Source organism: Thrips palmi, unplaced genomic scaffold (assembly GCF_012932325.1).
Source record: "Thrips palmi isolate BJ-2018 unplaced genomic scaffold, TpBJ-2018v1 HiC_scaffold_10, whole genome shotgun sequence".
Taxonomy (NCBI): domain Eukaryota; kingdom Metazoa; phylum Arthropoda; class Insecta; order Thysanoptera; family Thripidae; genus Thrips; species Thrips palmi.
The window spans coordinates 3,047,645-3,075,247 of record NW_023144621.1 but is presented as its reverse complement, the minus strand read 5'-3'; the positions used below and the strand labels follow the sequence as shown (position 1 = coordinate 3,075,247).

Sequence of the window (27,603 nt, the reverse complement as noted above, 5' to 3'; positions counted from 1 at the left end):
GCCCCGCCACGCCCCGCCACGCCCCGCCACGCCCCGCCCCGCCACACGGCACGGTCACCCCGCCCCTCTTGACCGCGAAGCACACGTGTAGTGGTCAAGTACATGTGGGACGACTCACCGGACGAGCAATCTCCAACGTTATCAGGGCCTTGCGGGCCCGGTGCAGGTGTTTGTGTGCGTGTGTGGTTGTGTGAGTGTGTATGTGTGTGAATGTGTGTGTATTTGTGTGAGTATGGGATGTTCGCATACGCTCGGCGGATGGGTTTCAGTTCCTCGAACCCTGAAGCCCTGAACACCGCTCGATGACAGACAAATTTGTCGAGTGGCTGGCCCACGACGCGGGCCGCTCGCGCCCCATGCTCGCGCCTGGCGGCCGGCAAGCCGTGGCAAGCCGTGGCAAGCCGTGGCGAGACACAGGACGCCAGCGGTGCACTCCACACTGCGCAGTACATACTGCCTCTCGCTCACGTAGCACGCATATGCCCCTATACTACTCTGACCAGAAAACGAAGAGCCCTGAGTTCTCGCGGTTTATGGCATCTGCCGCCTTGGCTAGCATTGCAGGTAGCCCTCGACCGCGTGAGGACCCAGGGCTCTAGTTTTCTGGTCAGAGCCAGCATGCAGGGGATGGAGGGCGTGGGGGTGACTTGAGCTTCAGGCGCGCGATTTGGCAAAAGGGGGAGGGGGGAGGCGGGCTAAAGTAGTTGTTTGCCTATTTGCAGGGGCAAAGTAGTGCTTTTTGCCAACCTTTCAGGTAGCCTTGCCTATTTCCCTGCAGGAGGCAGCCGAGGAGGCAGCACTGTTCTGCACTGCAAGAAAAAGTGTGGATAGTACAACAAAAGTACAACAAAAACTGTACAATAAAAGTACAACAGGGATTGTAGAAAGTACAACGAGAATTGTACAAACCACAACGAGCCCTGGACTGCACAGCACTTCTTATGCCGGTGTCATTGTACTTTGTACAACAGTTGTTGTACTTGAAAAGTACACTAAATTCCTGATAAAAAATTTGCCAGAAATTTGTGTACTTTTGTTGTGGTTATTTCCTGCAGTGTGGCGGGCCCGGTGGACTTACAAGGTGGTGGACTTCCCTTACGGCAGTGCGCGCGAATGAGCGCAAGCAGGCGCACGTCCGCGGGACGCGGCGGGGCGGGACTCGAATCAGCTCCCAAGTTCAAGTCCCATTTGCTAGTACTAGATCACCAGCTCCAGTTTCGACAAGAGGCCTGTCACCCAAGGGCCGTACTTTTTATCGTAAGCAGTCGACATAGTTAGGGGTCGTCGACGGGAACGCCCTTGTTCTCCCATCTGCCTTTTCCACGACCGCCAGCACGCGACCACCACGCCGTCGACGGCGTCGACCAGGACGACGGGGACGACGGGGATGACGAAGACGACGGGGACGACGAGGACGACGGGACGACGAGGACGACGAGGATGATGAGGACGACGAGGACGACGAGGACGACGAGGACGACGAGGACGACGACGACGAGGACGACGAGGACGACGAGGACGACGAGGACGACAAGGACGAGGACGACGACGACAAGGACGAGGACGACGAGGACGACGAGGACGACGACGACGACGACGAGGACGACGAGGACGACAAGGACGAGGACGACGACGACGAGGACGAGGACGACGACGACGAGGACGAGGACGACAAGGACGAGGACGACGACGACGAGGACGAGGACGACAAGGACGAGGACGAGGACGACGAGGACGACGACGACGACGGGGACGACGACGACGACGACGAGGAGGAGGATGACAAGGATGGCAAGGGAGAAGACAACGAGGACAACGGCGCTCCTGGCTGGCTCAGGGCCTTCTTGGCGGCGGCCGGCACGTAGGCTGATTCGGATTCGTTCTATGTCGTCGCCCTGTCATTCTCGCACCTGTGCGTAACACCCCAGGATCGTGAGGGAGACAGTGGGAAACAGTGTATCCGCGTCCCCGCGTCGCCACGCCAGCATGCCGTCGGCATGCCGCCCCGCCGCGGAATGCGCGTTACACACGCTGGAAGCACGCTGGAAGCACGCGGCGCTGCAGGCTCATTCCGAGCAGGGAGCCTCGTCAGCCTGTCTCTCTCGCACCCAAACGGGCCACCCGATGAGAGCGAGAGAGAAGCCTCCCGCTCGGAGTCCGCCTGCCGGGCTGGGAGTGTCCCCAGGGCCTGTGCCGGCCGGGCCGGGCCGGGAGGGCGTCCCGCGCACGCGATCGGCCGCCGTGGGAACTGCTGGAACTGCTACGCTGTAATGCGGCCCCTGCTACCGACTACGGTGTACGCACCGCGCGGGGACTGCGGGGACCCAACCAGCCAGCACCCCGGGGGGTGCCGGTCGGTCCGGGCCCGCCGTCTGCCCGCAGTGCTACTCATGTCAGGCGAAAGGCACCTCGAGAGGCCACAGCGCCAGCGCCGAGTCCAGCGGCACCCCAATCAGGGGCGTGGCCAGCAGGTTCATTCCGAACAGAGCTCCGTCGCGCCTTCTCTGTCGCATCGGTGCTGGACGACCCACGAGTGCGAGAAAGACAACAACGTGTTCGGCATCAGCCTGCTGGCCCGGCGGCCCGGCGGCCCGGCCGGCGTGCATACTCGTTCACTCCGTTCCAGCCGATTCCGGGTCGTGCCTCTGCCCGCCCACAGCCCAAGGCGGCACTCAACCGCTGGAGTCCTGGAGTTCTGGTGTCCTGGAGTTCAGCAGGAGTCCTGGAGTTCAGCAGGCGTCCTGGAGTTCAGCAGGAGTCCTGAGTTCAACACGAGTCCTGTCGTTCAGCAGGCGTCCTGGAGTTCAGCAGGCGTCCTGGAGTTCAACAGGAGTCCTGAGTTCAACACGAGTCCAGTCGTTCAGCAGGAGTCCTGGAGTTCATCAGGAATTCTGAAGTTCAGCAGGATACTGGAGCTCAGCAGGCGTCCTGGACTTCAAGAGGAGTCCTGGACTTCAACAGGAGTCCTGGACTTCAACAGGAGTCCTGGGGTTCAGCAGGCGTCCTGGACTCCAAGGAGTCCTGGATTTCAGCAAGAGTCCTGGAGTCCTATGGTCGAGCTCGCCTGCAGTCCTGATGTTCTGGAGTCCTCGTTCTGGGGTCCCGGTGTCCAACTTCGGGAGGGAGCCGATCGCGTGGGAGCGGCAGGCAAATCGTCAAACTTCTGTAAAACTTAGAAGGCAAAATTCCTCATATTTCGTGCCGTTTGTTACCTGTTAAAGTCAAGCAAATGCCAGTAACAATGTTTATAAAAAAAGATAGTGGGAAGGACTGATTGGTGCTGTCTGACTGCCGGGCCCCAGGGGCAACCATTAGCCGGCATTGCGCCAAACGGCGAAACGTGTTGCCGAGGCAGAGGCCTCCTCCAGCCGCCATGGACTCGTCCATGGACACGTCCATGGACCCTCCAGCTCCCTCATGCCAATCAGCAGAGTCGACATGGACATGGACCACGAACAGCCGCCAACGTCATTGGTCTCCGGAAACCAGCTCCCATAATGAGATGGAAAATATGGTGCAGACTACAAACTACCCCTAAAAACCCCCGTCCCTTCCCCCATCATCTCTCTCTCCTCCAATCTAAACATTTGAACACTGGAAAAGGTATTCGAACCCAATTAATTGTGGTGTAGACCACACCAACTGTGATGCGGTCAAATGGGTGCCATTTGCCCGTCGTCATAGTACACCAAATCACAAACGCGGTCCAGCTCCTACCCTTTTACGCTTTTACGTGTGTGATGCGGTCTAAGTCATTGTCCGCACCACTCGAGCGATGTAGACCACGTTTGGATTTTCAGTGCTTGAGAGGCTCTTTTGGTGTGGTAAAGATGCGTTCACAAAGTCGATCTACAAAGTCAATCCTGAACGCACCCCGCCAGAATCCATACTTTCGAGAGTTCTCTGTGGGTGGCTTCTGTACACTGTAGGTCTGTGCATAGGGAGGAAACGCCTTGGAGGGGACGCCATGGCTTCACTGGTAAAACCAAAGCGTAGTATTACCCTCTGGTTTCAAGCGTAACAGGCTCATCCGCCAAGTTTCCCCGTATCTAAATGCATGGGGGAATTTCCAGTCTGCTCATTTCAAGCGTAATGTCCAACTTTATGCTTGACTCAACCATAGAGTTACGCTTTAGTTTTACCAGTGTTCTAACAGCATCGTTAAGAGGCGTGGGGGGAAGGGGGAGGGTGTTGGGCAAAAGGAAAATTGACCCCTGCGCGTAGACCTGAATCGTAGACAAAAAGTGACACTGCCACTGCAAGTAGGCAAAACGGCGCCACTTTTGCCCCCCCCCCCCCTCGAGCCGGCTCTGGATCCGCCTCTGATCGTCGGCAGCTTCCCTGCTACCGCTTTCACTTTGTCATCTCCGAATAGGACGCTTGCCCCACTTGCGTCCCTCCCCTTGCCCCCTCCCCTCCCCCCGGCCCAACCCTGGCGCCAAAAAGTGCCCCGTCTCCCCCTTCTTTTCCGGCACGATGCCTGCTTCGCTTGCTTCGCTGGTTTTACTGTTTTGTCCGCCCTTCCATTCTTCCAGCCTTCCAGCCAGCTTTCCAGCAGCCCCGCACCCCGCACGTCCCGCGCCCCGCGCCCCACGCCCCACGCCCCACGCCCCACGCCCGCGCCCCACGCCCCGCACCCCGCACGCCCCGCGCCCCACGCCCCGCACCCCGCACGCCCCGCGCCCCACGCCCCACGCCCCACGCCCCACGCCCCGCGCCCCACGCCCAACCACGCCCCGCGCCCACTGCCGGCCTGCCGTCTAGTCACGTCTAGTCTGTCCAGCAGTGGACGAACGGACCATCGTCTGGGGGTGCAGCGCAGTGCACATTTCATTCGGTCAAAGCGAAAACGAATTACATATACATTCGCATCGATTTCACTCCATCGTTCCACTGAAAATAGACCTATGCCACAGTGGCAGATCCAGATGTGTCACTGTTTGCATACTGTACGTACTTACAGGGGTGAAGTACGGTGAAGTAAGGCTTTCATCCTACGTATCTCTTTGGGTGGCTCTATCCAGGTACGTACATCCCCCCACCCCCCCACCCCCGGTGTATCCGCTCCCTCATGCCGCCCATCCCGCTCTTTTACCTGGCCGAAAACTGCCTAAATGCCACCGCGCCGTTGGAGACTCGCCATCGCGTCGTCGCGCGAGGGGGAAGTCCGCGCCAAACTGCGGCGGTGTGGAATTTCGCAGAGGGAGAAACCGTAAGCCAGCAGGCTGATTCCGAGAGCCGCTGGCGTCGTTCTGTCTCCCTCGCGCACCCATGGGGCGCCCCGTGTAGGTGCGCGCGAGACGGGGCGAAGAAAACGCCTCTCGGCATCAGTCTGCTGGTTGTGCTCGGTGCCGTTGTCGCGTTGTCGCGTTCGGTGCGCCGCTGAGACAGAACAGAAGGGACTCTATCGGCCGAGCGGCGCGACGCGACGCCCTCCGGCGCCACATCGGCGGACGCGGACTCGGACTCGGACTTGGCACCTCGGATGTGCGAATGACACGTCGCGCGGCCAGGCGGCGAGGCGGCCGAGCGGCCCGACAAGGAAGCTGTTGTGTCGCCCTGCAGTGGCGTGGCGCGGCGGGGCGGGTAGCAGGTGCCAATGCGAAAGCAGAGCCATGCTCGAGATGAAGACTGCCACCCTGCACCCAGGTTCGAAACTAGAAAGAAACAGGGATCCTTAACTTAACTCAACATTTAACTAACACTGCTGTCATAACGTAACTTAAGACAATGTTCGCTATAGGTTAAGGGTACGGACTTATGAAAGTACTTGCAAAAGTATATCCGCACAAATTCGAGACATAAAGAAATAACTTACCCTTTTGAAAAGATGTTAGAAGTTAAGGGTAATAACTTTAACTCTTATGATAACGTTATGATGCCTTTATGAGGTAAGTTGAGGATCCCTGGAAAGAAAAGAACGCCTCAAACGCAGAAAGAAGGCTTGCAAAGCACTGCTACCTGCTACCAGGCGTGGGGAGGCAACCCACCACACGCGCGGGGAAGTGCCGCTGGTTGGGCTGCCTACCCCCACGGCGCTTCCTCTCGCTGGGGAGTCCGCGCTTTTCTGGGAAATGCTCGCGGTGAGCGTTGCCACGTAAGTAGGCGAAATCAAACATGATTCATTCGTGCAGCCTATCTCAGCGAGCACAATAATCGACGAATACTGAGGCTATGCGATAGGGAACCGATTGCCCACTCGAATGGGTCGTGAAAACTTACACCAGAAGAGCGGTGGAGGTGACCGAACTTCGGACGCGGTTTGAGCTTCAGAGTAGCTGAATGGGACTCAAACCGAACGTGTGATCCCACCAATGGATTGCTCTCAGAACGAGGAACCCATCGGTGGGGTCACACGTTCGGTTTGAGCCCTACTGCATAAGGGATAGGGAGTTTTCTGCATCAGGAAGCGTGTACATGGCATGTATGCACTAGTTGGTGCATGCTTGGCAGGCATGCGCTAGCTAGAGCGTGCTTACAGGCATGCTCCAGTTAGAGCATACTATGTACACTCTTTGATTTGTAGAGTACTTGGCTACTCGAGTTTTGGTCGCCAGCGCCGGTCTTCTGGCCCACTCTGCCGTGTTTGCCCGCTCCAGTTTCGAGTGGCGTGGACCAACTCGACGCGCGCGCTCCAAACCAGGGGACGCTGGAGCTGCCCGAGCTGCCTGGAGCGGCGTGGCACGGCGGCGCGGCCGAGCCAGCAGGCCGATTCCGAACAGTGTGGCCGCTGTGTCTCTCTCGCCCTCGTGGGGCGTGCCCTGGGGTGGGAGAGAAACACGGCGCTGTTCGGCATGAGCCTGCATGCCGGCGCGGCTGGCGCGGCGCGCGGCGGGGAGGCGCGGGGCGTCGGCGTCGCGGGGGTGGTCAGGGCGTCGCGGCGCCAGTCGGCGGCGCCTGGCGTCGCTGGGTCGGTGTGGCCCCGCGCCGCGCCGCCCCGCCACTGCCCCGCCACTGCCCCGCCGGCCCGGTGGCTCCGGGACAGAGTGGCGCCAGGCCGCGCAGCCTCGGCCCCCGGCCCTCGGCGTCGAGCCACGGCGCCAAGCTTGTTTACGGGGTTCCGGATACCTAGGCAACAAGCTGCTCTCATCAGGCAATCGATAACTCTGCTCGCCCAGCAGCCAGCAGCCCTATCCCCTCCCAACCCGGGGCCCTCTTGGGCCCTACTTGGGCCGGCCCTCCCAGCCCGGGTGCGGGTGTGGTCCGCGCCGCGCGCCGCTGCCACCGCACCGCCCCACGCCGTGGTGGCCGTGAAGGCCCTGCCCCTGCCCGCGGCGCCCCCGCGACGCCGCGCGACTTCACTGCACTCACTGCCAGGGTTCCCGAGATGGTCCCCCACAATTTTACAAAGAGCACATTGACGCCTCCCAGAAAATGGGGGAAAAGAATGCCTCTTTTGCTGAGAGGCGTCGTCGCCATGCTCTTCTAGAGTTTGGTCGGAGGGTTTCCAATCCGCTGTGATTTCTCCATATCTACATGATACCTAGACTAGGAAGAGATGCACTGCATGTGAGAATGGAATGGAGGTGTATCGGGCGGTGCCAGTTTAGGTGTTCGGTGGTCCGTTAGTTTGGCTGGACTTCCAACAAACGGCTCTGTCAAGCGTGAGCCCTTAGAAACTAGCCATGCACAAGGCTAAATCCCAGAGATGGTTCGCCGATGATCGTCGATTTGACTTCGTTTCCAAGAACAGTTTCTGACCGAGGCACGAAGTCACAGTGTAGAAAATACTGTCATTTACCTACGTCGTGCCGGAAGATTTGCTGGCGTGGTGTAATTCAAAACTATCTTTATCTCAGTTTAAAACTTTTATTTTCCAAAATCAATAACACTCACATTGTCAGTGATTCGATGACTTAAAATGACTAGATATATATTTATTTAAAAACATAATACACACTTGTCACTTGCCTCTGATGCGATCTTAAAATTTAATAGGAGGAATGATGTTCATGAAAAAATCACAGGCTCTTTCCCTCATGAGAGGAAATTTTAAAATCTTGTGAAAATGGGAAAAAAAGTACATATTGATTGTTTACTAAACTGTTTAAGTCAGTTATCAAACTAAGCCAAAACTAAACACACATCAGGAACAATTGCAGATATTTTTATCTTTAAAAACAATGGGGTAGGAATATGATATATCACACGATTACTTATTACTGCATCGTGAAGTGTCCCTGACAATATTCTTCAGATGTTCATTAAGCATGCCAGGTAGAAATGAGTCCAAAACACCATTGGCACAGTATAATCATACATAGATCTTTGGGTCAGCAGCACTAGGTGCTAGGTACATCACTTCTCGTCTTTCATTTACTGTTTCATTTTATGAAACTAAAATTAAGATTGTGTACTCAATAGTCTTTTAAGTACAAGACCTTTCTGTTGCTTAGTGAAGATTACACACAATATGTAAAAAAATAAAATACACAACACAAAGATCACCCTTGCATTATTCAATGCTTTTGCCTACTTTAACTACAGGAGTGGGTAGAGCTAGTGGTAAATGGGTAAATATTTGTTCAAACTAACAAAAAGTAATACTATTGTTTGAGGGTTTAAGAGTCCTAAATTAAATACTGAAGGATTCACATTTAACATCTGAGGTGGATACTGCAACTTTAAATTTCAGTCTTCTTAACAGTGGAAGTATATCTTCGCATGTACAAAATAATACCAAACAAAGAAGACACTTTATCTTAGGCCCCAGCATGGTGCAAAAGTTTCACTTTCCACACAGTACACAAAGTGTAAACAACTCACTGAATCGATTTAATACAAAAGGTAACAAACATTTGATCTAAACAACAAAACTATCAACAATAGTAAAAATTTTAGAATCAAAAGAAGGTTTAAAAAATTTAATTAAAAATCACTAAGACCGATAAAAAACATTCAATGATTGGACATGTTGCAATATTAACACAACAGTCAGCAATACAGTACTTAATCCAATAAAGCGGAAATTCACAAAAACCAACCTGCTTGGCATAATAATTATAAACCTACCTATGTGTAAAAGCAAATTGAAATCCATCAGCAACAAGCAAATAAAACAAAACATATAAAAATAAGTTTTCCCGAAATCAGTATGTATAGGACCTAAACACAACACATACAGTAGACCTGCTTATAACATTTTCCTTACAATAACAGGTTTCACTGCATATTGGAATGTTTCAAAACAACAAAGAAAAACTAACTTACAACATAATCAAGGGAATAAAAAGGTTCTGCACATCCCATTTGTAAGTACACACACAATTTTGAATCACTTCATACAGATCAAAGTTGTACAAAGTCCCACAATACATGAAAGATATTGTCACACAGTCAAAAAAACAGTTGCACGGATCATATGATGAGATTCCACTAACACAAAATTTAAGTTTTGATACGTCGACCCATTTTAATTCCATTTTTAGAGGATTTCTGATGGTACCCGTTCAAGACGTCACCATTTATTTTCCCACGTTGATTTTCAAATACGACATCAGAATCTGTGTCAGAATCTGTAAACATTGGTCCTTGAGAGTCTGAAAAGGATGAGAAAAGAAACTTGTTGAAACTAAGAACAGTACTTCCAAAATGAAATAAATATAAAATCTACTAACATTTAGGAATCATTGAGTCCTCTTCTGCTGAATCAACAGGCACATAACGCTTACGAATCTTGAGTTTACGGGGAGATAGGGCCTTCTGGCATAAGCAGATGAGACCCCACACCATACTCAGTAGAATTAATGTGCTCAAAAACAATCCGATGATCACATACAAAATGCTCCATTCTGAAAACAAAAAAAACTCAAGTTAACACAAGGCAGGAAAAAAAAACGGAAATCAGTTTAAAATGGAGATAGATGCAGCTCTAGAAACCAAAATCTCACCACAGTTTGATTCTTTGTCTCCAAAATATTTCCTCCATAGGTTTTGCATCCAAAAAGCTTCACAGAGACAAAGTCTAGTAACTTTATCACAAACCCCATGACCTAAAGCATAAGAAATAGCATCAAATAAACAACTAATTCAATTTATCCTTCAGTAACTCCTCATATATAAAATTTATGTACTCACCCGAGCAATTATTTTGACATATTTCGGTTTGAATGTTAGCCACTGACAATTCAAGCAATCCTACATCCTGTTCAAGCTTTGTTTTTAAAGTGGACACAACAATGGGACCAGGGATAATGGATTTGTCAGTTTTATCTTCCACATAAAAAACCATCTGGGCGCGTCCTGAATAGTGCTCCTGTAACACAAAATTCACAAAATACTAAAAGAACGAAGCGAAACTTTAAGAAGAGGTAAAATGGTTTAAGGTTCAACAGAGAGAAGTTACATAATATGTAATTTATAATTGATAATTAGTCACCTCTCGCAATTCTCTAATTCGGACAACAGGGTTATCTTTGAGAAGCAGGGACAGCTTAAGTCTTAATGAATCTTCTTGAGATTTTGTTAGCTGCTCCCCAACTATGTTAAGGGTTAACTCCACCAGTTGGAAGCGGAGAGGATCTGCAAAGAAACCAGTAACTCACATTGGCATAATGTGTACAAGGAAATAAATGAGTTACATAAATAAAAAATTGACCTACCAGATTTTACAATAACAGACACAGTATCCTCAGAGGAGGAACCCTGTTCATCAGAAACTTTCAGCCTGAACACATAGCGTCCGGGTACTACATCCGTAAGCTAATAAAATCAAGAGCCGATGTAGTTGTAGAAATAGATGAAAATCAAAGGGTTCAGATCATTATGCAAGCGTAAACACTTAAATACTAATAAAAATCAAAAGTATAATTTCCCCCGCACCATTAGTACAGATGATGTGTCTGTTGAGCCGAGGACTCTCCCAATTGCCAGACTGTCAGGTTCTCGTGTCCACTTCCAGCTGACTATCCCCAAGTCATCACTAGACTGAGAGCCGTTCAGCATTATTACACTTGCAGGCAAAATGACAGTCTGATCTCCTCCAGCATTTGCCTTGGGAGGCGCATTTTGATCTGAAGTGGGGAAAACGACATTAGTTTGAAAAATTACGAATGATTCTTTCTTTCCTTTCTCTTCAATATAGCAGCTCTGTATATACTCACTTTGAGTAACCGTTACAAAAACTGATCCACTGGCTGTGTTATTGTTTTCATCAGTTACTGTGATACGGAATTCATAATCCCCCTTTGTTAGATCAGTTGCATTAGTATGAGACATATTTGGTGTAGTAAATGCAACTGGATTTGATCCAGCTGGGCGCCTTTAAAACAAAAGAGCACAAAGTAAGAAAAAAAGTAGTTCAATCCAAAAGGAAACAATTTTGAACAGTATCAAATGGGTTCTTACTTCACTTCTTCCCATTTCCATCCAACAATTTTGTTGTCATCAGTGCTTTTAGAAGCATCAAGGGGAGACCAATTTTGTGGCAGCGATATAGTTTGATTAGGTCCAGCTATGACTACAGAAAGATGGATCATAATTAATCTCAGGTAAGCCTGGACTTTGGACCCCGCAGCCAACACATACAATGAATGAGATATACTTACCAACAGGTGGATTGCTGGTGGGAGGTTTTACAAATACATGTACAACAGCTTGAGATGACTGATTAGAGGTATCCATCACTTTCAAAGTAAATGTATACATTCCTAATTCCAAGTTGGACAATTGAAGATATGGAGTTCTAGTGTTCTAGACAATAAAGCAAGATAAAAGATGCAGAATGTGGTATGAAATTAGTAATCAGTTAGTGACACAGAATACATCTTTTTAAACACTCACCTGCATATCTACAGCCTTGTTCTGTTGACCATCTTTAGTCCACTCCCAACTTGTAATACCATGGTCATCACTACTTAAATTTCCATTAAGCGTAACATTATTTTGGGGCAAATGAACTATGATGTCTGCACCAGCATTTGCTTCAGGAGGGTAGTCCTTACTCGCAACAACTGTTATGTTAGCGGTGGTCGAGTTCATAGCACCATCAGAGTCAGTCACAGTTAGCCTAAAAACAAACATTGTACTCAATAAAAAGTGTTAACTTTGGAAAAATTTAGACAACACAAATAATAATGTGAAAGCATTACTTAAAAGTGTAATTTCCTGGTTGGTACAAGTTATTTAACTGTAAAGTTGGCATGTCTTGCAGCTCTGCCTTATAGTCAAGCGGGCCTTGCTGTAACTCCCAGTGCCATTTCACAATCTTTTCATCATCTGTGCTTGAGGAACCGTCTAAAACTGCACCATGATTAGGAGACTTGACAATTTGTGACACGGGAGTCACAATGACGACTGGTGACTGATTAAACCGTTTAGCTTGAAAATGGAAAGAGAAAATTCCACCTAAACAGCAGCACTTTAAGTAATAGCAGAAATTTTCAAGAAGTCTCATCAAATACTTACGAGGTAAAACAGTGACATTTACTAGTGTAGAAGCAAATGCATCTTGTGCTCTCACACTAACATTAAAAATATATAACCCTTCAATTAAGTTACTGAGTTCCACAGTTGCTCCATTTTTATTATTCATGGTGCCAGCATTATCCTCTCCTCCAGGTTTGGATAGAAGTACCCACTCGTAATTATAATTCTCTCCTAAAAAATGTATAAGAAAACAACTTTATGAAAACAATTTTACTCAACTTTTACAAAATGAAAATTATCCAGAATGGTTTACCATAGGGAACTGTATAAGCTGAAAGTTTAACTTTGTTTTCTGGCAGCTGAACCGTTTTATTAACAGCAGACACAGTGATAGTGCGCATCTGCTGAGGAGAGGATGATGATGATGATGACGCTGGAGGGTGTTCTTCATCATCTGATGCCTGGAACGGAGATGATCCACCCTCCAAAAACATTCGCTATTAAAAAACATATTAAGAAAAATGTTAATAAATTAGCAACCAGTGGAGAAGCAAATAGAATAGAACCTAAAACAAAGATATTCCATAATGCAGGAGTCTTAAAGAATGGGCCGAGCACAAAGGAAAATAAATGACCAACCTTCATAGATGGTTCAACTCCATCTTGAGCATCACGGAACTGTGCATTAAGGGGTGAGACGCGAGACAGTACATTATTGGAAGCAGCAACAGTGCAATAACCAGCCTGATTGCGACTGAAGCCTCGCATACACGTGCAATAACCATTTCTGGAAAATTTATGAAGAGGGACGCACACCTCATTGTCCCCACAGTTAACAAGACCAACTTCACACGATGTGGGAGAGTCATTATCATACATAGATTTATCTTCATTTGCTGCAGCACCAAAAGAATCAGACCTGAAAGAAAAAAAATCAGCTGTTTAGTTACACCAAATTTTATTTGATCAAAACGTAAAGTCCGTACGAGACACATTTTTCTCAGATGATCATTGTTAGGTCTCTAAATACCAGACTCCTTCAGAGCTCAGATAACACTATCACAAAATATATTCCAGGCGGAAAAAAGTCAGTGAAAGAAGAGAATGCCTCCTCCACTCCACCCCCACCCTTCCTCATTGGCAAATCCACCTCCTACAGCACTTCCTTAGATAAGGCTATCTGTCCCACAAAAGCAACACAGCCCGCTCCAAAAATGCCTACTCACAGATAAGAGTCACTGTTGGACTGCGTTGCTGGTAGCACACTTGACCAGGAACCATACTCTTTTTCAACTGGACGAATTAATGCTATACGTGTGAAAACTGATTCTTGTTTCCTGACTGTGGGAAGACATTGGGCGCTGGAGTTGCATGCCACCTGTGAGCCAGACAAAATTAAATTAATGTGAATCAAATCTTTAAGTTATGTTGAATGCGTTGAAAATGAATCCACTCACATGATAACAAGTGGGCTCCTCCTCCTTTTTTGTGACATACATTATGATGTTGCAGTCACTTTGCTTGCAGCAAGCTACAACACAATCTTCAATAGAAGGTGTGCTTCCGTCTTCGTTATAGTACTCTTTGTAAACCCCCGCAGCTTTACCATCCTTGGGAATACATTCATCAAATGTATCAGGATACAGCTGAGGACACACATCTCTGTTGATTTCATGAGCATGGTCTTCAAAGAAATTTAAAAAAAGTACAACTAGTAAAAATACGCTTTGCACAGTTGGCTGCCATCGTTCATTTGCAGCCATGTTTCAACCTGAAAAAAAAAAGAAATGTTTACTGCGAGACACACTTGAATTTATTTGGAAGAAACTCACATCAAACACACAGCAAAAAAATGCATTTCTTGAATGCAACAAGAATATCTACTTTTTAAATCTTAGAATAGAATGAAATCAATTTAATCCCGTGACAATGAATATATTTTTTGCCCTGACAATGCGCTCTTTTACTTTCAACACCTACACCACCCTAAAAAGGACAGGAGGGGATAATGAGTGAGTCAACACACAGCTGCTACACATACATCATGTGCCGTCAGGTGGCACCATAATTACAAAAGACACTTGTGGGATGGACCTTGCTGGACAGGAAAAGCACATAGCTGTAAAGGTGCTGACTCCGCATGGAACACTCTAATATTCAATCAAAGATTTTGTGCTAGAACAAAATAATCTTCAGCAACCCATTAATGAAATTAAAAATTTTAATTACACCTTACACCAGAACTAAGGTGAAAACCTGGTTTGGTTGCAAAATATTCATTTTAAAGAAAGGACTGTTACCATCAAAACCGTTGTAACATGCTAAAACCAAAATTTGAACTTAAAAATCAAAATAAATTGATTAGAAGTACTCAAGGGTAGGAAAGTGTTGAAACCTGATGATCTGTCAAACAGTTCGTCTAACCTCTGGTCTCTAGCAAAGATATGAACACCACGAATAACAACTGTTTTGAAAGCACGCATTCTAACAATGAGTCCTTGATTGTTAGAAAATAACATTGTAGCCTACCTTGGCTATAACGTTAAGGGATCAATTACAGTAACACATTCAATCATGTCTGCTTCTTGACTGACCGAACGCCCCCCCTCCACAATGATAACAATGCCGATTATTTGCAGTTGTGCCATCGATTATTTACACTATGAAGTGTATGAGAAATTGAAGGCTCGTATTTCCACAGATGTTTTGTTTTGTTTTTTTGGCGGTCCGCTGTTGAGTTTGTTTGAAATTGTTTATTTACTACTGCTGGGTTAGATTGCAGGGGACTATAGTAAGATGACAGCTATGTCGGGCGTTCTCGTCTGAAAATCGAAATCTGATGAACTTGTTTTAACATCATGTTATGCATTTCCACAAAATTACTCCAAATTGTTCAGATACTACATAACCTGAGAAGATTTGCTCATCCATAATCGCAAGATGGATTTAATGGATAGACTGCGATTGTCTCTAATGCCTGATTCTACAGTACATGCTCTTTGGAAAGAAGGGTACTTTAGTGATGAGGCTGAGCTACCCACAGAACTGGAAGAGCACTTGGAGTCTGTCCAGATTGTGGACATTCTACAGGAATTACGCTCAGACATATGCCTGAGGATTCGGAATCGCACAAATTGGCCCAGCCTAGTAGAAGAAGGCTTCGACTTTAAGAGATATCTCTTTTTTATCCATTATCTTCTGTGCACATCAATTGCGAAGTTAGGAGAGGAGCATCATCGCACAAACGGAATCTGTGCTGCTCGTCTTTATTTTTTGTTCCTAGCAGTTCCTGATGGTGGACCATTCCTCATATACCAATCTAACTTGTATATGAAGTCTCTTCGTATGTTGAAATGTGGAGATCTGGTCAAGAAACCAGAGATCCAGTCACCTGCGCGAGGTCGAGGACGAGGTGCACGACAGAACTCTGATGATCTGCAACCGCCCACCTCCCCTTGTGTGTCTCTGCCAAGGCATGAAGCAGACGCTTTAAAAGCTAAGTTGGTTGATGCCCAGCATGACTTAATCACAGCTCTCCGTGTCGGCGATTTAGGACAAGAAACAGATGCTGTGCACTTGACAGTAGAGGCTTTGTCAAGTATTGCCACCCAAGAAACTTTACGGGCAGACCTGCTTTCTCAAGGAATCGACGAATCCTTTGGATACAGTTCCAGTTCTTTAGCTATGAATGCTTTTTTTGGTTTGCTAACATTATGTTCTGACAGATATGGAGATGTTGAAGAAAATGTACGCTTAATAATGAGATATGTGTTTGAAGTCCTCATACTTGGATTCCAAAAAGACTCCAAAGGATATTCCTCAAGCTATCTAAGTGCTGTAAAGGAGACTTTTATGATATTTGTGTACCATGTCTGCGGTGTCACTGGTCAAAGTGCATACACCGGTCTTGTCATTTTGTTTCAACATCTTTGTTTACATGCTCCTGACCAAGCAGATTCACGCACCAAATTGATAGATACTACTGTTCGCCTGCTTTCAAAGCTACCAGACAACTTTCTTTTCAAACTGACCAGCGTTGTTGTAGTAATGTCTTGCCATGACAAAGCTTCTGTTCGATTATTTTGTGTAGAAGTAATGGAGAAAATTTTAAGTTCAATGAAAGTTAACTTTGTTGATGACAAGCCTCAAGAAAATGAATATATGCTGCACAAACTCATGTTCGCTGGAGTATTAGCTAGAATACAGGACATGTCTGCTTCAGTGCGTTCACGAGCAATGTCCAAATTAGCCTCTCACTTGAAAGAATGCTCAGACAATCGAGCCAGTCGATACCTCATGATGGAGATGTTTGTCACTCCATATGCTGAATGTCATTCCATCCAGCAGGTGCTGAAGAAAAAATTCAAGAACTTCAATGATGTTGCAAAAGATCTTCAAAAAGAGACCATTTCTGTTGATATCCCTCTGCCTTGTGCTAGAGCGATTATTGAAGAGCTATCAGAGTTCTGTAACGATGACAAAGTAATTGTGCGCAAAGCTGCACTACAGCTGCTTCTGCGCATACTCTACTTAAATGTGAAATTCATGGATGAGCATTGCCTCTCAGTGAGTTATATGTTCCTTCCTTTATCAATTTGCTCATGATGTTCTTGGTAGGGCTGTATTAATTTGTATTTCTTGTCTGCAGGAGATAGGTGCTCATTGCCGAGATGAGGCAGTTCTTGTTAGAAAAATGATGGTTCAAGAATTCACCGACCTGCTCTTGGAGTATCCCTCCCACCAACAACTCTTGAAGCAGTGGACTGTAGATATTGTGCCTTTAATTTTTGATTCTGAAATCACTGTTGTGGAGAAAGTATTAGAGGTATTGTTGTTATGTGCCTGTTACTTAAATTTTTTTTCAATATAATTTTTAGTATTTAATCTTTTAATAATTTTTCAGAGCTTTGAAAGGGCTATCTTAAGAAACATGGTCCCAGATACAGAAATGCTGCTTCCAAAGCATCATCTGCCATGGGCCTTAATAAAGCTTCTGTCACAGCTTCAACTTAAGAAGGCTTTCCTTAAGGCTTGCAGTCTGTGGAAAGAGGAAAATATAAGGTAGTTGCAACTTAATTAAAATATATTTTGTTCACTTTGCTATTATTCTAATGACTTGATGCATTATCTAGATCCAAAAAGCTCATTCCTATTCTAAAGTCACATATCGGAATGGAGAAACCTTATAATGACTGCGCATGGGTCACTCTCTCATGCCTTACAGAAGTTGTTACAATTAAAGATCCACAATTTGTTCTGGACTTTTATCACAATGAAGTTTACAACATTCCTAATGTAAGTACAGTATACTTCTGATTTCTTGATTATTATATCTTCACCAAATTCTGGTACTCATCTTCTTCTGTTTCAGGTGAGCACTTTCATCAGCCAGCTAGTCATGGATGTCTTGTGGTATTCTTGGAGGCAACTACCTGTTTCTGAAAAGAAGAGCCTTGAACAAGAACTCAATACAGATTTATATTTGTTTAAAGTACCAGTACCCCTCATTTCTAGGGCAGTGGATATTAGGTATGGGCTGCATTTACACCTAGAGAATATAAAAAGTAATGATGCAGCTAATCCTCCAGAATGGGCTCAGAATTTAATTAAGGTAAGTAATGATTGGTATTTTCTTGAAAGAGAAGTTAATGACAAACAAGTGGGCTGATCTTATTTTCTTCTTGTAGAGATGTGAAGACAGCATTTTTGAAATTTTGAAGTTGAATTCAGGAGTAGTTCATGATGAGGAGGCAATGAAACGCTACATTATCACTTTAGGAAATGCATGTCTTTATTATCCAGGAAGAGTGGAAAATCGGACAACAAAACAACTTCTTCAAATGCTTTCTCAATCTCAAGAAGGTAGGATCATCCAATAAGGCACAACACAAACCAATGTCTATTATTTTCACCAAACATGTATCTCATGTACATTTTCTCTTTTGTATAGAAAATGCTGAACTCTGGTCTGGTTCTTGTGGAGTGGAATTGAAAGGTGGATTGATTGTTACATTAGGAAAAATAGGACTTCAAAATGAACCTGTTGCTAAAAGATTGATTGAAATATTGGGTTTATTATTATCTGAGACGAAGGAATCTTTGTTGAAAAACAACACATTGATTTGTCTTACTGATCTGTGTGTTAGGTAAGACTTTGTTATTTTTTTTTCAACTTTACATGATGAGAGTCCTCTTGTACTCTGTGATGATACTATATTCTTTTGTTCTAGGCATACATCTCTTGGAGATGAACTTCTTCCTGACATGTGTGTATGTTTGAAAGACAGTTTACAGTCTGTGAGACAAAACACATTAAAGCTTTTAGTTCAGCTTGTGCAAGAGGACTATATCAAAATGCGGGACAATCTAGCTTTTCACCTTTTGAGCATGCTTAATGATGAGGACTACACCATTGTGTCCATGACTCGAGTGTTCTTTGTAGACACAGTGTTACGCAAGAAAAGCAATTATTTTGCAACTTCTTTTATTGCATCCATATTTCATTTCAATGGACATGATGTAAGAATAAATGTCCTTGACAATATACATTAATTTGGATAGGAATAAGTGTAAAAAAGTATTATTTTGTTATTTTCTTTGCAGCATCACAGGAAATCCTCAAAAACTGCTCTTACTCCAAAAGAAAAAGAAGTCTTTGATATTAGTGGTCCTCAAAACATACAGAAACGGCATAATATTTACCGTTTTATGTTAAGTCATTCCAGTGATGAAGATCGTTTTAGAATTTCTCAGCATTCTTACATAGAAATATGCCGTAAGTGATTTTTTTTTCTACTGCCATAAGACAAACTTCATAAATTCTTTAATGAGCATAGTTTTTAATTTTGATTTACTGTTGCAGAGAAAATTTTAGATGGCAAACTGAGTTTGGATGATAAGGGTCAGGAGGTTTTAGGAGATTGCCTATATGTGATGGATTGTGATGAGATTCATATAACCGATGGCAAAGATATGGATGAGGATGATACACCTGCTGATGAGGAGGATGCCTCAGAGTTGGTCATAACTGGTTTGAAGAAGAAAATGATTTCGGAAGTGAGCATCATTTACAAGGCATCATTCATTTCCCATTATTATTGTACAAGTGTATCTCACCTAATGTTTTGAATTCAATTTGTGATTTCAGTTGGTGAAAAAACATTTGTATGAAGCAATGCCACATTTAGGTAAATTGAGAAGAAAACTAAGCAACATGCATTCCCCCCTTGCCAATGATGTGATGCGGGTGCTGAAAAGTTGGATTAGGAATTATAAAATTGATGTAAGGAATATTTTGTGTTCTTTTACTGAATTTATGTATTATGTAGGACACATAGCCATTTATACTTATTTGCTTTCCAGCCTGCAGAGATAAAAGACTCACAAATAGCCAAAGAACTGAAACGAATAGGGAGTGGGGACGATGAAGCAAGTTCATCAGAAGAATCATCAGATTCACCGTCTGATAAAGATGACTGAACATAGCTCGATTATTATTCTTGTACTTTGATACAATACATTATTTTTATTCTTATGATTATTTTTCTTCCTCATTTCTAATTGTCACTAGACAGAGGCCAAGCCACTGCCGTTTATCCCCCCCTCCTGAAAATAAATATGGATACAGGGCACTTGCTATGATGCCTGTTCAGCATTGTGTGATATTCCCCATAGATGCGTCATTTCTAAGCAGTAAGAACTGCCAGTTAGTAAATCAATACATTACTTTCCATAAAACAACATCACTTCAAAGTATAGGTCTCTGTAAGGTTTCATTAAATATATTTGTCATGCATCTGGCTAAAACCTATTATTTTTTATCATTTTCAACTAAGTCTACAGAAAACATTACAATGAGTTGAGCAAGAAAAGCGTGGTGTACTCTGCAGGTACCCAGTAAAACACGCAAAGAACACACCTTTAGCCTGTGCTCTCGGAGTAACTAAACATACAGGGTTGCCTTAAGTAATAGGTAGTAATTATCTTTCTTCAGAGTGACGGACTAGAAAATGAAGCTTACTCTAAATTAATGCTAGTCGTGGAAATGTCCTGTAAAAGACCATGGAATGGAACTTGATGGTTCGTGGTTCGGATATAAATGATTCGACAGGTTGACAAAGGCTCACTGGTCACAGCAGATCTGCTGGTAGTTTCGTTTGACGTTAGTTTTCCCTGTCGGGAGAATCCGTGTCACTGCCCCAGGGCGGTGCCCATTGGCAGTGCCCCTCCCCTCGTCTGCTGTCCCTGCTGCGCCCCGTCTTGGCCCGGCCGACGGCGCCGACGGCCCGGCCCACCCGAAGCGGCAAACTGAGACATTTGCCTTTTCACAGCCATTGGTTTATCCACACACACACAGACACGCGCGCACACACACGAGCACACAGACACACGCACACATCCTCGCACCTCATCGACAAGCCAGCCACTGCCGCGGCTAAACAACGGGCGGACTTCCCTCGGAGCGACTTGGTCGGCAATAGAGTCCTACAGTGGGGACTTGGGACTCTAGTCCAAGGCCAAGCGCCTGCGGAGTCTGAGGTAGGCAGCCACACAGTCCTACACTGGAGGACACCAACTGGCGGCGCGCCACGGCGCGCTCAGGCCTTCTCGGGGTTGGCCATGTTGATGCCGGGCGAGGTGTGCGCCAAGAGGGTGGCGGCCTCGGGCAGGGTCGCGCCTCCCTGGCCGGGCTTGACGCCGTGGAGGGGCGAGCCGCCGCGGGGGGAGCCCTGCTTGCTCTCCGGGACGCGCGGCCTCGTCGCCACCAGCAATTTCTGCAAAGGAAACCGAGTCACTACCGCCGCCACTGTGCACACTCAACCTGGAGCGCTCTTGCATGTGCATGCACCAGGTGGAGTGTGTCGGCACACTGCAAAGGAAACCGAGTCACTACCGCCGCCACTGTGCACACTCGCAACCTGGAGCGCTCTTGCATGTGCATGCACCAGGTGGAGTGTGTCGGCACACTGCAAAGGAAACCGAGTCACTACCGCCGCCACTGTGCACACTCAACCTGGAGCGCTCTTGCATGTGCATGCACCAGGTGGAGTGTGTCGGCACACTGCAAAGGAAACCGAGTCACTACCGCCGCCACTGTGCACACTCAACCTGGAGCGCTCTTGCATGTGCATGCACCAGGTGGAGTGTGTCGGCACACTGCAAAGGAAACCGAGTCACTACCGTCACCACTGTGCACACTCAACCTGGAGCGCTCTTGCATGTGCATGCACCAGGTGGAGTGTGTCGGCACACTGCAAAGGAAACCGAGTCACTACCGTCGCCACTGTGCACACTCAACCTGGAGCGCTCTTGCATGTGCATGCACCAGGTGGAGTGTGTCGGCACACTGCAAAGGAAACCGAGTCACTACCGTCGCCACTGTGCACACTCAACCTGGAGCGCTCTTGCATGTGCATGCACCAGGTGGAGTGTGTCGGCACACTGCAAAGGAAACCGAGTCACTACCGCCGCCACTGTGCACACTCGCAACCTGGAGCGCTCTTGCATGTGCATGCACCAGCTCGCACCAGGTGGAGTGTGTCGGCACACTGGTCAGTTAGTGGAGCACAGGCAAGAAGCGGGAAAACACTGAGGGCCGACTTGGCCCTACCCTACCTCCTTGAGCGAGGCGCCCTCCGCTTTGACCACGGCCAGCACGGCCATGACGGGGATGGCGGCCAGCGAAAGCGACGCGATGCCCCAGCCCAGCGCCTCGGCCCACCAGGGGTAGTGGTAGTGGCCGTTGTTGTACGTGGGCGGCTCGTAGTCGATCAGGAAGAACACCCACACCGCCTGCAAAGACAAGTAAGCATCAGCCCGACTGATTTCGCACATGGCCGTCGTTGATCTATCTCTCTCGCACTCATAGGGCGTCCCATACGGGTGCGAGAGAGACAGAGCAAGGACGCAAAGCGCAGAATCAGTCTTCTGGGGTTCGAAAGTGGCAGACCGATTCCGCGAGTCGTTTTCGACTGTCGTGGGGCGTCTCCTCGGGCGTCTCGTAGAGGCGCGAGACGGACAAACCGACGAAAACGACTAGAGCTCGGAATGAGCCCTCGGGTGAACGGCAAGGGCGGAAAGGCGAGGACTCACCAGCAGCGTGGCGGGGGAGACGACCCACCAGCAGGCGCGCATGTACAGGCCGGGCATGTGGCCCGTCATGTCGCGGACGTTCCTAGCCAGGCGACCCGCGCCGTACAGCCAGGCCACGCCCACCACCTCGAAGAAGGCCAGGTACATGATGCTGATGGACGCCGTGTAGTGGTCCACCAGCTGGAAGAAGTAGATGCCCCCCTGCGAGCCAAATGGAAACACGATTAGCTTTGGCACCCTCCGCCCTTGCAGAGCACACAGTGGGCCAGATGACCGGTGGAGGCGGCCAGAATTGTAGACGCGTTTGGAGCTCCGGAGTCGCTTAGCAGGACTCGAACCGAACGTGTGACGCCACCAATGGATTGCTCTCCGAACGAGGAGTCCATTGGTGGGGTCACACGTTCGGTTCGAGTCCTGCTTAGCGACTAGGGAGCTCAAAACGCGTCTAGAGTTTCGGCCGCCTCGACCGGTCGAGCGGTGCCGCCCTGTCCCCACTCCCTACCCGGGTGACGCAGGGCAAGCCGAAGAAGAAGGAGATGCCGCAGATGACGAGCACCAGCATCTCGTGGTTGCTGAGGTGGCGCTTGATCCAGCCAGAGAAGCCGTCCTGCAGCGACGTGGCCACCACCTCCACCATGGCGAACTGCGTGTTGAGGCCCAGGCACAGCATCATGAAGAAGAAGCACACGGACCAGAACTGCGCCGCCGGCATCTTGGCCATGGTCTGCGGGTACAGGACGAACACCAGCCCCGGGCCTGCGTGCAGGGGAACCAGGGGACCGTCTGTGAAGCCACAGTCAAAGAAACGCGAGGCGGCTCGTCTACGAGTGCATTACTTTAGGCTCGCGTGGTTGGCTGGCAAACTCGTTGCACGCGCACATCAGGGACGAAAGTCGCCGGAAAGGCACAAATTCATGCACTAGGGGGAGCATGCTGCATTTAGTCCCCAACCCATGCAATGAAGCAACAGGTCATGATCTCCCCCCCCCCCCACTTTTGCCCCCTTAACCGTGTAGAACCACCACTTGCTTTGCCGCGAAACAAGACCGGTGGATGCATGGGGGCGACGGAGTGACTGCCCCTACACCGCGAATGTGACACTGCGGCAGTGCGGGCAGGGAGGCGCCCCACAGTGGGCCAGAAGACCGGTACCGGTGGAGGAGGCCAAAACTCTAGAGGCGTAGCTCCAGATTTGCTAAACGGGACTTGAGACTTGGGACGTGAGACCCCACCAATGGATTGCTCTCCGAACGAGGAATTCATTGGTGGGGTCACACGTTCGGTTCGAGTCCCATTTAGCGACTCTGGAGCTCAAAATGCGTCTAGGTCTGTAGTTTTGGCCGCCTCCACCGGTCTTCTGGCAAATCAGCTGTGCGGCCGCGAGGCGGGCGGAAAGCAGCGCCAGCAGCGCCACTCACCGTCCGAGATGACGTCCTCCACGGTGGTGTTGAGCTCGTGCGCGATGTTGCCGATAGTGGCGAAGGCGAACAGCCCCACGAGCATGGACGACACCACGGAGATGAAGGACACTGCCAGTGTGTCCACCAGGATGGGGTTGTCGTACCGGTTGTAGCTGCTGAGCGACACCACCGAGCCCAGCGCCACGCCCAGCGAGTTGAAGTTCTGCGACAGCGCGTTCACCCAAACCTGCGGGGCGACGAGGCAGACCGTGCAGTGTACCGCGCATGTTCGAGAAGTGTAGAAGGGAGGGGAAGGGGAGGGGTCAAAAGAACAATTGACCCCCTCCCCCTCCTTTCACCCCTTGGTAGCCGCCTGATAAGTAGGCAAAAAGTCACACTTTGGCCTTGATGAGTAGAAAAGATTGGCTACCTCGCCCCTCCCTGGCTGGCTCTGGATTCACCACTGCTTTTTCTTTCTCAGCGGCAAAGTATGGCATTTTGCGTACCTTTCAGGCGGTTGCCTACACTGCCACTCTGGGTGCCCGAAACGGTATACGCCTTGGGCGTACGCCACAGAAAACGGAACGCTTTGAGCGTATCGAAACGATGCGACTAAGGCATACCGTTTCTACGCACCTTGATCAAGGTGCCCCACACCCATGTTGGGCCATGGTTGGGCAGAAAACCCTCAGCCACCCTCCTTCCCCTCCAAAGTCCGCGCCTGAAAAAGGCGAAAGGCGGGGCTGTTACCTTGGCGTCGCCGAGCTTGTGCCAGACGGGCTTGAAGAAGTAGCGCAGGCCCTCGTCGGCGCCGTCCAGGGTGAGCGCCCTGCCCAGGAAGACGAGCACCAGCACGAAGGGCAGCGTGGCCGTGAGGTACAGCATGCGGCCCGAGGAGCGCACCGACTTCCAGACGGCGAAGTAGACCAGCACCCAGGCCACGAGCAGGCAGGCCACCAGTTCCCAGCGCAGCGACAGCGGCTGGTCCAGCCCCTGGGACATGTGCAGCACCTTGTTCCTGGAACAGCAAAGACGGCCGGGCCGGGACTCACACGCCGCACAGCGCCGCACAGCGCACAGTGGGCCAGAAGACCGGCGGAGGCGGCCAAAACTCTCGACGCGTTCTGAGCACCAGAGTCGCTACACACGACGCAAACCGAACGTGTGACCCCCACCAATGGATTGCTCTCAGCACGAGGAATCCATTGGTGGGGTCACACGTTCGGTTCGAGTCCCATTTAGCGACCCCGGAGCTCAACACGCGTCTGGAGCTTTGGCCGCATCCACCGGTCTTCTGGCAAATCCACTGTGCAGCGCCGCCGCACAGCCAGCAGACTCAGAGCCGCTCTCGTCGCTCTGTCTCTCTCGCACTCTCGCTCACTTTGTCGGTGCGATGGAGACAGAGCGACCAAGCAGTCTGCAGACGTGGGTCGAGGAACGCCCCTCGCCTCGCTCGAAAGAAACCTTCCGACCAGCCCGCAAAGGCCGGGCATTTCCGGAGCGAACCACCGATTTTGATTGGCCAGGACGGGATGGCGCGGACAGGCGCGCGGAGGGGGGAGGGGGCAGGGGGTTGTTAAGGGCCCTCTTTGCGTCTGGAAGGCCAGGGTCCAGGCCCAGGGCCCAGGCCCAGGCCCAGGGCCTCGCCGGCGGCCAAACCTCCAGGCGACCCTCAACGCCATCGCGCCGCGTGTTGTCCGACACGCTGATTCCGAAACTGCGCGCTCCCTCTCCCTCGCACTCGTGGGCCGCTCCGTGTCGGTGCGAGAGAGACGGAGCGACTTGGTTTGGAATCAGTCTGCGGGATCGGCTTTTGTCCGTCACTCTGGGCACCATTAGCCAATCGGGGGCTTCTATTCACGCGGACACGACGACGCCGCGGCCGAGAAGACGCGCAAAGAAAAGTTGAGCTGGCGCGGCCACGCACAGTGGGCCAGAAGACAGGTGGAGGTGGCCAAAATTCTACCCGCGTTTTGAGCTCCAGAGTCGCTAACCAGGACTCGAACCGAACGTGTGACCCCATCAATGGATTGCTCTCCGGAAGAGGAATCCAGTGGTGGCACAGGGGTCTATTCACCGAAGCACACGCTCGGGCCATGAAAGCGCAAAGAAGTTAGCGGCGCGGGCCAAAGTGGGCTCTAGAAGCACAGGTGAGTGGTCGCCAACGGGCTTCACACGGGCACGACTGAGCCTGGTAGCGAGAGCTCACGCGCAAGAAAAGTCTCTGGCCCCACGCACGGGGCCAGAAGACATTGGAGGGCCAATCTACCCGGGGCGGGAGTCGTTGACGCCGTGCAGCTGGCCGCCCTGGCCCGACCAGCAGACCGGAGAGTTCCAGCGGTGGCCGCACGAGTTCCAGGGCAGCTCGGACCGGAAGGCCGAGAACAGGTAGTACAGCGAGTAGGCGATGAGCACGTTGTAGAAGGTGCTCATGATAAAGGAGATGATGACGCTCGACAGCCCGCATCTTCCCCCGGACATTCGAATATGACCTGTGGATAAACAATAAAGAATACGTACCCAACCAAGCCCCAGGGAGAGGGGGGCACGAGTTCAGGGCGCTCGGAGGAGGCCAAACAGTAGACGCGTTTTGAGCTGCTAGAGGGCGCTAAAAAGGATGATGAACGTGTAACCCCCACCATTGGATTCCTCGTTCGGAGAGCAACGCACATTCAGGGTGGGGGCCACACGACGGTTTGAGTCCATTAGCGACCGCTTTGGGGCTCCAAAACGGGGCCCATCTTTGAATTTTGGCCGGGCCAAAACCCCGGTCCGCCTCCACCGGTCTTCTTGCAAATCCACTGTGCGGCGCTGGCGGGGCTGGCGGGGCGCACCTCGAGGCGTACCTTTGAAAAGCGGGCACAGCATGGAGAGCGCGCCAATGGGCCCTCTGCGGGTGAACTGGCCCATGGACATCTCCATGTACAGCATGGGGATGCCGAGCAGCAGCAGCGTCACGAAGTACGGGATGAGGAACACGCCTGCAAAGCCAAAGGCGGCATGTCACGGACTAGCACACAAGAAGAATGCGGTTCGAATCGCCCTCCCCATTCCTGCCCACTGCACGCAAGTGGCACCTTGCCTCAACGATCATCTGCCACCATGCCGATTGAATCCGAAGAAGTCGCAAATTCAGCTGAAAGTTTCCGAAACATTTTGATCTCTCCTTTGCAGTGTTGTGGCCCGCAAATTTGGTTCAAAGTTAATCGCCGTCGCGGAAGGGAAGGCGGCGTGGCGGGGGTGGGGGGCGTCCCGGCGGCAGGGCGATGCACTCCAGCTGACGCGACGACGGCAGCGACGCCGCGGTCCACGAGGAGGAGGCGGGCGAATGTCTGATTGCGAGGAGCGCCGCGCCGCGCCGCGCCACGCCGTGCCGTAGAAGTACAGTCGGCTGCATGCCGCTTGCAGTGGCGGGACACTTTCCCCGACGCCCCTGCAGGCGGCCCAGGTAGGCCGTGCCGTCGAGCAGGCGTGTGCTGCGGCCTGCCTACCCTGCAGGCGGCCCAGGTAGGCCGTGCCGTCGAGCAGGCGTGTGCTGCGGCCTGCCTACCCTCGCGGCCCAGGTAGGCCGTGCCGTCGAGCAGGCGTGTGCTGCGGCCTGCCTACCCGGCCCAGGTAGGCCGTGCCGTCGAGCAGGCGTGTGCTGCGGCCTGCCTACCCTGCAGGCGGCCCAGGTAGGCCGTGCCGTCGAGCAGGCGTGTGCTGCGGCCTGCCTACCCTGGCCCAGGTAGGCCGTGCCGTCGAG

General features: G+C 49.8%; 3 protein-coding genes across 3 annotated transcripts in view; 1 reads left to right on the top strand and 2 right to left on the bottom strand.

Moving 5' to 3' along the window:
- Positions 1-7,795: 7,795 nt before the first annotated feature.
- LOC117639085 (dyslexia-associated protein KIAA0319-like protein) lies at positions 7,796-15,037 on the bottom strand. The gene is made up of 18 exons (XM_034374478.1): positions 14,896-15,037; positions 13,824-14,137; positions 13,593-13,744; positions 13,006-13,285; positions 12,680-12,863; positions 12,406-12,597; positions 12,090-12,318; positions 11,782-12,007; positions 11,547-11,691; positions 11,347-11,458; positions 11,103-11,260; positions 10,822-11,012; positions 10,602-10,701; positions 10,379-10,521; positions 10,078-10,255; positions 9,891-9,992; positions 9,618-9,791; positions 7,796-9,539 (listed from the first exon to the last, which is right to left on the bottom strand). The coding sequence occupies exons 2-18, from the start codon at positions 14,127-14,129 to the stop codon at positions 9,388-9,390; spliced, it is 3,024 nt and encodes a 1,007-aa protein (XP_034230369.1). The 5' UTR covers positions 14,130-14,137; positions 14,896-15,037; the 3' UTR covers positions 7,796-9,387.
- A 28-nt stretch (positions 15,038-15,065) lies between these two features.
- Positions 15,066-19,903, top strand: LOC117639084 (condensin-2 complex subunit D3). Its single transcript, XM_034374477.1, has 12 exons — positions 15,066-16,932; positions 17,015-17,191; positions 17,270-17,427; positions 17,499-17,661; positions 17,738-17,977; positions 18,054-18,228; positions 18,317-18,512; positions 18,597-18,885; positions 18,970-19,141; positions 19,229-19,422; positions 19,514-19,648; positions 19,729-19,903. Exons 1-12 carry the CDS (start codon positions 15,307-15,309, stop codon positions 19,843-19,845), a joined length of 3,642 nt encoding a protein of 1,213 aa, XP_034230368.1. The 5' UTR covers positions 15,066-15,306; the 3' UTR covers positions 19,846-19,903.
- LOC117654383 (sodium- and chloride-dependent GABA transporter ine-like) overlaps positions 19,830-27,603 on the bottom strand; it is a 26,857-nt gene continuing 19,083 nt past the window's right edge. The window contains exons 4-12 of the mRNA XM_034400984.1: positions 26,701-26,839; positions 26,128-26,325; positions 25,323-25,652; positions 24,609-24,876; positions 23,877-24,105; positions 22,961-23,214; positions 22,459-22,659; positions 21,982-22,158; positions 19,830-21,140 (exon numbers count right to left, since the gene is read on the bottom strand). Coding sequence (XP_034256875.1) covers positions 20,964-21,140; positions 21,982-22,158; positions 22,459-22,659; positions 22,961-23,214; positions 23,877-24,105; positions 24,609-24,876; positions 25,323-25,652; positions 26,128-26,325; positions 26,701-26,839 — 1,973 coding nt within the window. The 3' untranslated portion in view covers positions 19,830-20,963. The remainder of the gene's footprint in view (positions 21,141-21,981; positions 22,159-22,458; positions 22,660-22,960; positions 23,215-23,876; positions 24,106-24,608; positions 24,877-25,322; positions 25,653-26,127; positions 26,326-26,700; positions 26,840-27,603) is intronic.